General features: G+C 41.2%; 1 protein-coding gene across 15 annotated transcripts in view; it reads left to right on the top strand.

The window, feature by feature from the left end:
- The window catches only part of YEATS2 (YEATS domain containing 2), a 74474-nt gene that overhangs the window by 26884 nt on the left and 34040 nt on the right, over positions 1-13550 (top strand). For 9 of the 15 annotated variants that reach the window (XR_003095169.1, XR_003095156.1, XR_003095153.1 and 6 more), the window contains exons 11-17: positions 1-165; positions 2922-3158; positions 4965-5123; positions 6940-7043; positions 8970-9077; positions 10839-11012; positions 13142-13400. Coding sequence is in view for 11 of the 15 variants with exons in the window: in XM_025209764.1 (XP_025065549.1) it covers positions 1-165; positions 2922-3158; positions 4965-5123; positions 6940-7043; positions 8970-9077; positions 10839-11012; positions 13142-13400 (1206 nt within the window). In the remaining 4 variants the exon portion in view is untranslated. The remainder of the gene's footprint in view (positions 166-2921; positions 3159-4964; positions 5124-6939; positions 7044-8969; positions 9078-10838; positions 11013-13141; positions 13401-13550) is intronic. The other 6 variants (XM_025209721.1, XM_025209726.1, XM_025209738.1 and 3 more) reach the window with 6 other exon arrangements.

Below are 13550 nucleotides of genomic sequence, written 5' to 3' on the forward strand. Positions count from 1 at the left end.
GGCATTCCCTTGGAGAGGAATATCTCTTTTCCCAGTCATCTGAGTCTGACCTTTCTGATGTCCCCACCTCTCTCCCACTACCACTAAGCATACCAGCACCCGTTAAAGCATCTTCTCCAATTAAACAGTTGCATGAGTCCAGTCCAGATGCTTCTGTAGAAAAAGGTAAAGCAAACTGATACTTATGTTTTCTAAATCTTGGGAGGGATAATTTGAATATTTTTAAGTGTTGGGTTAATAACTGAATTACTTTTGAGTTGCATTGGAATAACTCATCTGATTCTTGACTGTCTAGTACATTAAAGAAGTGGCAGGTTTCTGAAAGAAACTGAGTTCAGAATACTTTCTTCATTTGAATGTCATTGAGGAGATTCAGTTGTGCCAAATTCTATAGAGGGCAAATGCTTTATGTAGGCCATTCAGTTGGAAAAGCAAGTGTTAAGAGCTGTTTTCTTTTTTGCTCTGGATTTCAGAGTATTTAGGCAGGTGATCTACCTGAGCTGTTTAAATGTGTGAACATCATAGGATTTTGTAAAAACTTATGGGATCATCAAGAGTCTCTGGTCATGGGTTTGCTGCAGAAAAAGACTACATGCTTGAGGTGCCGGAGAGGAGCGAGGCAGTTGCAGTACTGCATTAGCCATCTATTTTAGCTGAGTACCTGGCACTCGTTTTAATGTTCACATCTTGCAATGTCCCCGTGAGGTAGAGAAGTGCTAATATTCCATTTAACAGATTGAGTATGAAGTACAGAGAAAATGAAACGGATATTTGAAGGTAATTTGGCAACTATGTCCCACTAATTTCAATGAGAGTTAAGTATCTAAATATCTTTGTTAGATCTGGGCTTTACAGCCAGATTTTAAAGTGGGCCTATGTGTAACGGTGGAATTTGGGTATCTAAGCCCAAGAGTGCCGTCCTCAAAATCCTGGCTTGACCCTCTAGGCACGAAAATTTCTCAGTCTCTCCTGCATCATTTCCAGGTGTGGAACAGGAGTTGGTGGGAAGTTTATTTTGGCAGCAGCCCTCAACAGCAGTGTGGAGGCAGTGTAGACACAACCTTGGGCAGCTCCTCACTTGGCATGTTGACTGTTTTGTGAATCCCATTTTGATGTACTAGACTCTCTCCGTGTCCTGTGCAGGGAGCCAACGCAGTGAATCCCACTCTGGAGGCCAGCCACTTAGAAGTTGAGTGTTGCAGCTAAGCATGCCAGCACCAAAATCCCTTTGTAAATTTGGCTTTGCGTGATTGGCCAAGGTCATGCAGGAAGCAGAGGTGAAGTAGAGAATTTAAACCAGGCCCTCCCAACTCCTAAGCCAGTGCTCCAGCTGCTGGACCATCTTCTAGAGTCTTTTATTCAGGAATGTGTGTTTTGTGTTCCCCTACAATATTCTTGTGAGATATAACATGGAAATAATCATTGCCTAGGGGCATATTGGAGCAGGAGTTAGACCACTGATCTCCAGACCTGTGCTTTAACCATAAAATCATCCTTCCTTTCTTGAATCAACTGCCTTTTTATCCACCAGGCTGATTTAAAATGCCTGTTATCGTTCTCCTCAGTACCATATTATGCACCTTCTGTTCCAGTCATGGTTCTGTGACTAGCCAACTTTGGAGCTGGGAACTGGATTCTTTTTTACACCTTGAATGGAAACGTATAGAAACTGTTTCTTTGGGATAAGTTTATGAGTTGTCTTGAGAGCTCTCAAAAATATCTGTCTTCTTTTTGCTTTGCATTTAAAAAACTTCTGAATAATGCTTATTTCATTGCTTCTTACAGAAAATTCATTTCATGACAAATAATTGCAATCCAGATGGCCTGAATTAAAACATTTTCCTAAGCATGGGTTAGGGTTGTTGATAAACACCAGTTTTTTATACCATTAAAGTAAAATTATGTTGTTACGTGAAAAAAGCTACCTTAGTCCCACCTACCACATGCCAGACTTAGTTTCACAGCATTTTTGCAATGTTCTAGCAATTGAAAACTTAAAATCTTTCCAGTGGTGTTCAACAAGTTATCTGAGCGGAGCCATCTAAGGATGGGAAGTGTTATATTTGCTACACTTTTTATGGTCAAAAAGGTTAAAATCCCACTTCCCTGCTGATTGGGCTCACATAGTTAAGGCCTTGCTCTCTAGTCAGCAGCACGTAGGGTATTGTGATATGGCCAGGCAACATACCCAGTGATTCAGACTAGCCATGTTTACCTTGTCAACTGGGGATGACCTTCAGCACAAGTCCAGAGAGGGGCTCAAACTCATACCCCTGGCACCATAGTAAGACACCTGAACCACTTTGTCACTGTGTCCCTCTTACTGTGGCAAAAAAAAGAAAAACATGAGCACCTAAAATATAATGCATAAGCTATTTTCTGACTTCAGCGAAGATGCTGAACATTTGGATGGGCAGTCTATAAAGCAAACAGGAAGGAAAGAGCTTGCTACTGCCTCAGAGAAACTGCTGTTATTCATTAGAGCCACTGATTAACTGAGCTCCACCTATATGAATTAAGATGGACCCTGAGCCTATATAGGAGGACATTAGTCACTGTTCCTGCCCCTATATAATCATTCACAAATATGCAGAGACACGCTTCCTTTAGTGAAAACTTTTCAACTATATGGATGTAGCCACTTCCAAACAACACATATCGGCACTCTTGGGATTTGCAAAAAAAATCTGTCAAAATGGATGCCAGGATAGTGAAGCTTCATGACAACATATTGGGTTAGACAGTACATTGTTTTTTGATTGAGTATATGTTTTTTTTCAGAGAAGTGTCAAGCAAAATAATAAATGCCCCAAAATCACACTTACAGGCTTTGAAGGCGTTTGTCCTATCTTAGTTTTCGTCTATGCAGTAAAACACTAAGGAATGAGAAATATTTCTCTTCTTTTCCCTGTTTTAATCAGGATTCCCTGGGAACGCTGAGACCGAAAGACATACAACGTTTTATTCTCTGCCCTCTTCGATAGAACGGACTCCCACTAAATTAACACAGAAGGTCGCCTTTGGCTCCCATGGAAATTCGGCTTTTCAGCCAATTGCAGCTAGTTGCAAAATTGTGCCTCAGGGTCAGATCCCAAGCCCAGCAGAATCACCTGGAAAATCCTTCCAGCCAATCACCATGAGCTGCAAGATTGTGTCAGGTGAATTTTAGTTGATGTTCCGAATACTTCATACTGGAAAATGAGTTATGGAACCTGTTGGCCTTGTTTGGTATCATTTCCCTGTTTTCTTGCCAGCATAGAACATAAGTCAATAGGGAAACTCCAGTGGAAGAGATTAAAAACAAATTTTGTCCATTTAAAAAAATACTTATGCAGAGTGTTTGCAAGTTAAAAGCAAGTTGGGAACTACTTTTAATCATTCCCTGGGCATGCACTTTTTTGACATGCTGCTACACCTAGTTAATTGGCTCAGGCATAAAAATTGTTACTTCGGTACAAAATAATGAGATGTCATGAGCGTGTTTATGAATGGCGAGACAAAGCTTTCCCTTTTCACTTCCTGATTCTTGGGACTGGTAAAATGGGAAAAGTATTGTCCTTCCGCCCCCCTTTTCTCAAGCAGATGACAGTGTTGAAAACTCGAAATCATTGCTCTCATAGTCACAGTGTCTTCTCATTAGAAGCAGACAGTTTCCTTTTTTCTCCCCCATTAACAGTAATTCTAGATGGCTCAGTGAGAAGAGATAAGCATCTGATTGCAGCAAGCAAAATTATATCCTTTTGGAAACTTCTAAAACAGATGCAGTCACACTGTAGTATGCTCATTCTGCTTCTACTCCCTGGTCTGCTGAGAGTGATAATTGCATTTCACTAACACAATGCTTTCTGCTGGGCTGTAGGGTACATGAGAGAACTTCAGTGCCCGTCTTTCTTCAGTCACTTGTGAACATGAGACCATTGTCTGTAATATACCACTATTGTGTGGTGTTCAGTGAATAGAGATTGAGGCAGCAGGTACCAGTATGGGTGCTTACTGATCATATCTTCCCAAACTTTTCTTGCCTGCTTTTTCCATTTATGGTTGTATTTTCTCTTCTGCCAATATATATTCTTTCTCTCTTAAAACAGTACCTAAGGCAATAGCAACTTATTTGAACAAGTGCCAGCTGCTTTCTTACTTACTACCTTAATATACTGAACCATTTGCCTAATTTTCTGGGTCCCATTTAGAAGACACGAAGGTTTCCCAGTAGGTGAGAATTACATGGCTATCTTGTCTGCCTTAAAATCCTTAGGATAGTCTCTGCCAATCTTTTCTATTCAAAATCATTCTTCGCTAAGCATCTCTGAGACTCTACTGAGTTCTGAGAAAACCTATTGTCCCTTTCACATTGCTATAGTTATGTGTAAGTTGTAAGCGTCTTTTTCAGTGACAGGGCTACTGTCCTACACAGTGTCCCTTCACTGTATGCCATAATGCAGTTGTCATCCCTCTTTTAGCCATATTCTCATTCTCTGTTCTTATCTCTTATTGCTCCCTTATTACTTTCTTCAACCTGTTTTTCCCCCTGGTTTACCTCCCTTTTCACTTACCAGGAGGTTACATGCTGCTGCAGTGGTGGCTTTTACGTGCTCCCACAGTTGAGTGGCATAGTAGGAAGAGAGGCTTATCTTAGGGGTCACTTGCCTGAGTCTACAGCCCTTCTAGTTAGTGCTGTTCCTAATGGCTATGGAAACAGGATCTGCTAGCATGGAGAAGAAAGGCAAATACCTTTCAAGGAGCTGCTCAGCACTTTACCCTCATGCAGGGGCTTATTGGCATTGGGAGCAGGGGAGAATCAGGGGTTTTGAAACTTTACTCATCCCCTTACAGCCCTGTGATCCAACTTGGGCTAGGAAATGCATCCTTGGCAAAATGTGCAAACTCCAAGTCATTTTCTTTTATGGCATTTTTATGTCCTTATGAAATTTAAGAGATGGAAGTATCGGACTTTCTTTCTTAAGGTTCTCCAATATCGACCCCTAGTCCATCTCCGCTACCTCGTACCCCAACCTCCACCCCGGTGCACATGAAGCAAGGGTCTGCTAGCTCCGTCATTAATAACCCCTTCATTATTGTGGACAAGCCTGGACAGCTGGTTGGAGCAGCAGCCACAAGCACAGGTGTGTAGTGTGATCTTGGAAGGTAGCAGCTTAGTTTTATCCACTCCCGTTTATCTTCCCTGTAATAATACTAAGTCAATATGCAAAGATTCCAAAGTGCTTTACAAAAGAAGGGGGAAGGATCAATAGTTTATCTAACTACTGCCTAGAATATGGTGTTTTTAGCACAGGTGGAGTTCACTCTAGGAAGCGACACAAAATGTAAGAGCAGATATAAATCATTAATTTCTCTCCAAAGAGACTACACATTTCAGAAAAAAATTGGAGTAAGTAGGTGGAGGTTGTGATGCATGTAACAAGGGCATCTGGGATGATGGCTGGAGCTGTGTGTTGGGTATAGTAAAGTGCAACCCATTGTGTTGTGCTGCCACCTCTATCTTCAGTACAGAAGTATGACCTTCAGGGTGTCAGGGATTCCAGCATGCATTGCTCCAACTCTGTCCAAACAGTAGGTTGATTAAATCAGGATGGTCTGGAGAAGATGGTCTTACCAACCATAATTGAACTATGAGCCTTCATTCAGCTACTTTCAGCAGATTTGCCTCAGACCCACCCCCAACTCCTTCAACTAGATTCAGTACTTCGGAGGTTGCAGGGACTCTACGTTGAGTTCTTGTGATTCTTTTACTGTCTAAGGAGTAATTAGTCCAGGAGACAGGTGAAAGGGAAGAGCTAGTAGGCCATCCTTGTATTGGAGTTGGAAGAAAAATTAGCTGCTCATAGGTCCTTGTATATAAAACATGACACACAGGCCAAAGAACCTCATGCCTGACTTGCATAGGTGTACATTTGGTAGCTTGTTAGAGAAGCGCTTGGAGCTAACAGAGACTTTTTATATTAGTTTAAAATGATTCACATAACAAATACCTTTCACTAGATCTGGATGGAAATAGGAAAATTCTTTATGAAAAATGTGTCCCTTTCTTGTTGAGAAACTCAGAATTATTCAGCTTCTACCACCTTTAAAGGTATGGTAACAGAGCTGAATAGTCTCTGTTTGAAGTAGCTAGAGTTCTTTTATTTTTCTGGTACTTTTTGGAAGGTCTTTTGTTCGATAAACAAGAAACAACTTGATCATATATTGACTAGGTTAAATGTTTCACTTTTCTTTAAAGCTTTGTATGCAGTTGAAGTGTAGTTTATCAACGTATGGTAATTTGGTTAACTTCAAATGTACCCAGTGCAGATTTGTATATAATGAGTGGGATTTTCAAAAGCATCCAAATCAGTGGTGCTCATCCTTCCTGCCCCACAAGACCAGATCTCACAGGTGGAGTTGTTCCATGTGCACAGGGCCATGTCATGTGGCCTGCAGGGCTCCCCACAGGTCCAAAAATTTGGGGTGGTTGAGTGGTGGTGGCATTAATTGCCATGGTTTCCATAGCCATGGCAATTAACACTACAACCATTCCCCTGCCACCAGATTCCAGGACCTGGGGAGAGCCCTGCAAGCCAGATGACATGGCCCCACAGGCCAGATTCAGCCCATAGACTGGAGGGTGAGCATGACTTATCTGAATGACTAACAGACACAAATCCCTTTACCTCCAAGCTTCTTTACAAAATCCTTCTATTCCTAATATCTTAAAAAGACATTGCCAAACATCTGAGGTTTGAAACTGAGGTTTTGGATGAGCCAGCTTTCACAAAGCCTACCAGTAACAGAAATATCATTACTGTGTATTCCCTTCAGCATATATACGGTGTTAATAAAAGTGAAATACTATGTCTTTGTTAGGTACAAAACCATTTTTATTTAATAATAACCATCACAAAATGCTTACCCTGAAGTCTGCCTTACCCTTCCAATACACAGGAAGCCCAACAAGCAAACTGACAAATGTTTCTCAGGCCGTTCACGGAACTGGATCTCCAGTCTCAAAGATCCATGGAAGCAGTTTTGTAACCTCTGCTGTCAAGGTAATATAACCATGATAGATTTGGCTGTTTCTATGAAGAAATCACGTCATATAAAGCAGATGGGCTATTTGGTCTTTTTTAGCATCATGTGAACTTGTCTTGAATACAGAATACAAGCTCACCATGTCACTGAAACATACTCTGTTTAGCAGCCACAGCATGTTGGAAGGTATAATGGTGTCAATTCAGGCAGCTCTAATTAGAATTGTCTACATTTCTGTTAAAAATAAGTATTTTGCTCTCAAACAAGAAAGTCTTTAGGGGGTATAGATCTCTGTACTCTCTATCACCTTATTTTTCAAAAGAGCCTGTTCTGTAATGGCCTTTGATCTTCTTCACTGGGTTGGTGACCGTTTTGGATCTGACCAAAAGTACATGTTTTTAGAAACCTCAGTTGTATGGGTATTTTTGCTTAATTCATACGTTGCAAGCAAGCCAAGCCTTGGCTGTTACAGCTACTTCCATGTAAGCAACTGAGGGAGAAAAAGAATGCTAATGTATGAGCAGCATTTAGAAGTTTGATTTACAAAAGTGTATGTTTGTAGTCAATCAAGGTTGCAGTCACTGGCTGCAAACGAGCAGAAGTGAGTAGGTTTATGACTTGGAACTGGAAAGCCCTACAGGTACGGAAATTATTTCAGATAAAAACCTCTCATTTTACAAGGAGACATCTTTCTGACTAGTGGCATCAGTGTTACTCCTTTGGAAAGTGGTTCGTGGGTTGTGAAGTAGTATGCAGGAGGTAGATCAGCAATAGTCTGTTCACCTTATGTAAGAACAATTGATCTTAGGGTGCTTCGATAACTGCAGCCGGGGTGGAGAAAAGAACTTATTTTTATGTTTAGAACGAGAATTTTTCTCCCCAGAAAATGATGCTCATTTTCTGAAAATCTGGTATAGGAGTCATTTGCCATACGTGTGCATGTCGAAGGATCTGCCAAGTAAAACAAAGTATACTTTTTCCATCTGCAAAAATCCAAGCCAGAGACTTATCCCAAAATGATCTTGGGAATTGCTTCTATTAGGAGGCAGATATTAGAGGCTTTGTCTAATTTGAGGTAGCAGAATTGGAGCAGTACTATTAAATGAGATGTGTGCACCCCTTATGATATCAGAAAAAACAGCTAGTTAAGAGTGACTTCAATTAACAGAACTAATACTACTCATTAATGCTTGTTTCACTGATCTGAAGCAGTTGCTTCTTTGCAGTTTGAAACAAATTAGGGAATGCCCACATCACATGTTTTCAAGATGACACCAGTAAGAGTCAGGATACGTTTAGAAAAATTGCAGCTCTGTTAATGGAAATATAGCCCCTGTAAATCTGTGTCTCTGTGTTGGAGTTCAACACCAGGATAGTATAGGATATGCTAGGAGAAGGGGTTGGATTAACATTCCAAAGTATCCTCTTAGGCCAGATCTGGACTGTGGGTTAAAGCGACTCGCCCCATGCCACTGACAGCTGTGTCCATTGGGCCCCCCAAATCCTGGCACAGGCTATGCCCCTTGCTGGCCATGCTTACCAACTTCTGTTATTCCAGCAGGTCAGATTTGATCCACAGGCCAGGCATTTGACACTTCTGTTTCAAAGGATGGAAAATTGAGGCTTATTATCAAAACGCCTAATGTGGCTGTGATTGTACATGTCAGCCCATTCCGGGCACCTAATTACCACGTAATAAGAAATGTTGTTTTAATTGCCAAGAATGGAGTTCCCAATAAGAGAGCATTTGAAATCTCTAGATGCCTTATGCAGTATCACATAATCGTACAATAATCATGTCTGAATAGAAATACATAGACCTTCCTTAGAATGTATAAAATTACTTCTACATGTTATTCTAGTTGCTGATATGGGCATCCAGTTACTAATGTTTATATTCCTTGTTTCACCTATGTGTTAATTTCATGTATATTCATTTTTAGCAGGAGGATTCTTTATTTGCAACAATGCCACCTCTTTGTCCAATTGGGAGTCATTCCAAGGTTCAGAGCCCTAAATCTGTGACAGGAGGACTTGGAGCTTTTACGAAGGTATTTGATGTGTACTTTTTGGTTTTGTGCATGGAGGCATAGTCTGGATTTGGCACAGCTTTCATGGTGTATATATACATTCTTGTTACCTTGTCAAGAATTAGAAGCCCAGGCTGTTTTATTGACAGGCATGAAGAAAAATGAACTCTTGCAACTTTCATAAAATGTAGCATGTCTTTCTGTTTCAGTGGCTTCATTGTTCTTCCAACCTTTCGTGTCTTTTCTTTTACTTTTTTATTTTGTTTTCCTTTCCTATAATGAACTACTGCCATGTTCTAGCAGATATTTGAAAACACACTGTGGATTTCTTCCATAATACAGTAAAATAAACTAGAGTAGTTTCTGGGTCTATAAGTTGCTTTGCCTGTAAAATAATACTTGCCATTTCTGAATGTCCAAGACCTGTCTTTTTAAGTGTATTTCTTCAAGCATTAGGAGTAAGTTATTTTCTTCCTTTGTTGTGAGCTAATACTCTGCCCGTTGGAAAATGTCCAAAATGATGTAATACAAGGGGACTTTTGATAGGTAGTAGGGCTATGCGAAGCTTTGGTCCCTGATTTGATTTGGCGGAGATTCAGCCTGATTCAGCGGCTGAATTTTCAAATCTGAATCGAATCGGAACCCTCCGAATCGCTTTGGAAAGATTGGGAAAAATTCAGAAATTCGGACACGGACACAGCTTTAAATGTTTTTTCTACGTACCTCTAGGTAGCAGGCGGCTTGTGAGCACTGCGATGCTGGGGCATGTGGAGTGTCCCACAGAAGCACAGGGGGCTCCCCAGCATGCGCTCAACAGCAGACGTGGAAGTAGACCAGAAGCACTTCCGGGTCCACTGGGGAGCATGTGGGGTTGTCACCTGTGTGCCCCTGGCTCAGTAACTGGTGTCTCCTGGGTCCTCCTGCAGCCAATTGCCAAGCTGCAGGGGGGGTGGCCCAGCGTGCTCCCTGGCAGACCTGGAAATGGAGCAGAAGTACTTCCGGTCTACTTCCAGGTCTGCCAGGGAGTGTGCTGGACACTCCCCCCCGCTGCACTCCTGTGGAACGCTTCATGTGCCCCAGCGTCACAGCGTTCACGAGCCATGCCTGCTACCTCAAGGTACGTAGAAAAAATTTTTAAAGCTGTGTCTATGTGCAAATCGCTGATTTTTTTTTTTTTTTTTTTTTCTGAATCAGCATCAAACCTTCAGATTTGGATTTGGCCGAATCAAATCAGGGACAGTGATCCGAATCAACAAGTCAAATCATTGTCCCGGATTCAGGCTGAATCCGAATCGAATAGGGCCCACTTCGCACATCCCTAATAGGCAGGCCTCTGAGAAACTCGGGTTGTTTTTTTTATTTTTAATTTAGGTTGTATCCAAGTTTTGAGTTCTGTTTGGCATATTTTGGGCAGAATTGTAGACCGGGCAGGGTGTTAAGAATCAAAGTATTAATTAACCTCAGGAAGGCTAGTCCTGTTTGCAGCTGCAAACCAGAACAAATCATCTTTAGCATTAATGTTTAGCACCTGTCGGCCTCTGATTACCTTTGCAAACATCAGTGTTTTTTCACCACTGTGCAGCTTATGATGTTTTTGCTACATCTGAGGGTGATGCGTCTGTGACCTGGGTGTTTGTCAGAATCAAGACTGGAGTTCAGGTTCTTGGCTCTTTCTTGTGAATCTTTTCCACAGAAAGTTGGCAGTAGGTGATGGTTTCTTTGGATGCTCTAAAGCTTTTTTTTTTTTTTTTTTTTTTAAATTCAACTTTAATTTATTAAAAGGTGATAATAAAGCAGGAGCCAGGAGAGCTGCCCCAGCAACCACAGATGGCAGTAACTGGAACAGCCTCGCAGCCATCAGTGCAGCAGTATGTCACGGTGAAGGGGAGTCATATGATAGCTCTGTCACCTCAGAAGCAGATTGTGAGCACAAGCGAGGGCACCACACAGTCTAAGGTATTGATCGCTGTGATAGATTTGGATTACTGTAAACTGCTTTTTCTCCTAGAGATAGCACTGTCATCTCTGTGCTGCTTTTACAATTGGCTGTCCTCCAACCTTTGAACTTCCTGGATAGCACAAGCAATAATACAGAGCTTACTGGTTTCCTTAAGACATTTGAGGGACTGTAGATAAAGGGCACAAAACTGGAGGTAAAAATTTTGCTCGGGGTAGTGTTCATGTTTTAATTTTTTCCAAGCAGTTTAAGTGAGGTGAGAGGTTCCTCGGAAGCCTGTTACACATTATTGCCTCCAACAAGCCAGCTCCATTCCTTTACTTCCATTGTTGCAATGGCTTAATAGAAAATGGGGGCAAACTAGCACAAGATGGAAATAATTCAATTTTGTCTGAGATTGGAATGAGAATTAAGATAGAACAAGCAGTGTCAGCAGGCTGCACACTTTTGTTCTATCTTAATTCTCATTCCAGTTTCAGAAAAAATTGAGTTATTTTTGACATTACAAGAGACAGAGAAGCAGAGTAGCCGGGGGGAATGAGGAGCTTGGTGCTTCTTTGTGTGTGGCAACCATTGACCCTTCCATATCATGGTGTATGCATTACAGGTCACCCAGACCTTCAATGCATATACCTAGGCAGGAGGTTTGCAAGAGGTTTGTTTGTTTTGGAGGAGTAGTGAAGGTTATGCAGACCTTCCATCCCCCTTTAGGCCACTGAGACAGACAGAATCCAAAGACCAGACTGAGTCCAGATGTTTAGTACCTCTATGGCTGTAATAAGCATCTGGGAATTGAACCCAGGTCTCCTCTGTGGCAGACAAGGACTCTACCACTGAACCACAGGGGACTCCACTTCTTTGTGTAATGACTAAACAATATAGGTCTCAACAGGTTATTTTTCTTCTATTTTTTCCTATACAGTGAAATCTACTTGCCAGGCACACACACAAGCCAGTGGTTCCCAACCTTGTTAGACTCAAGGCACTCGCTGGAAAATGCCAGCTCTTAGTTTTTGTTTCTTTCTTTCTTTCTTTTTTTTAAGAACAGAAAAATAATAGAGCAATTTGTTGCGAAGAAGTCAGACTGCAACAGATCAGAATGTTTTTGACACGATGGATTCCTATTTCAAATCTCTGGGTCTATCTTACAAATTATGTTTGCACAGTGCTAACATTGCATGGCACCCCAGGTTGCTGTAGCATGCTGGTTGAAAAATACTGGTATATGCAGAATGTTCATTAGCATTCACAGAAAATAATTGTTTTTTTAACTACTTTGTTGCCTGTTGAAGCAGTACACAAGTATGGTGTTGTCTGCATACAAAATTGAGACTCATGTAAATTCAACATTCAGGCCAAAGTCTCCAGTGTGCCTGTTTTTGATAGGTTAGTTGAAAATAAGTTTCTGGTGTTCTGACCTTCACTAATGCAGAATTCATGTACATTTTGAATTGAGCAACTTTTCTTGTGCTAGAAACTATCTTGAGCACCTTAGGTTGATCATCATCAGACTTCCATAAACACTGAAATTGTGAGTGTTTTTAACAGTTATCTTTGCTCTGGTAGGAGGAACTAGGACAATAGGAAGTTTGATCATTTGTTTTGGTGTCTGAAGGCTTAGATGGGAGATTACAATCATATCACTTTAAAGGGGGAGAAGGAATACACTGGCTGTTGAGCATGGGTCTGCTGATCAATTATAACTATTTTGTGTAACAACTCCCTTCCTGCAATAACAGAAGCTAAACCAAAACAGCTTACACTGGAATTTAAACAGACAATAAACTAACATGGCTTAGCTTCTACTTGCATAGGATAGAGTGGACACGCACAACATTTAGAACAGAACACCTTACAATGCTGTAAGTCCATCACATTTCTTTTCATTTTGATGTAGGTGTTTTATCTGTCTATACCCTGAGTGGGGTGGTCTCAAATTCACATGTTTGAGTCCTTCTGCCTATTCAGCTGGTTGTTTTGAGTGGACAGCTTGTTTAAGTTTAAAAGTATTCTGATACTGGTTGCTACTGAGTCCTGTATAGCTCACTAGGGGGACTGTTGATTTTATCCAGATAAAATAAAGCAAAGCTGTTCAGGAAGCGCATCATCTGATGCTTATTTATTACAGGTTGTTGGAGTTCCAGTTGGTTCTACTTTACAGTCAACAGTAAAACAAGCAGTGGCCATCAGTGGTGGACAGATACTGGTGGCTAAATCCAGCTCTTCAGTAGCAAAGGCTGTTGGTCCAAAACAGGTTGTAACCCAAGGAGTAGCAAAAGCCATTGTGAGTGGAGGTGGTGGAACAATAGTTGCCCAACCTGTGCAAACTTTGACAAAAGCTCAGGTGACTTCTGCAGGGGTTCAGAAAAGTGCATCACAAGGGTCAGGTAAAGTGATTTTCAACTCTGGAAATAGTTCATGGTGGGAAGTTTTGGATTGCCATTTGTGTAGTGCTTCAGCTTTGCCCTAACCACCACTGTAGTTTGGAATGAGATAGGGAAAAATTGCTCAAAAATACACCTGCTAAGAAATCTGTA

The sequence above is a fragment of the Alligator sinensis genome, unplaced genomic scaffold (assembly GCF_000455745.1).
Source record: "Alligator sinensis unplaced genomic scaffold, ASM45574v1 scaffold237_1, whole genome shotgun sequence".
Classification (NCBI taxonomy): domain Eukaryota; kingdom Metazoa; phylum Chordata; order Crocodylia; family Alligatoridae; genus Alligator; species Alligator sinensis.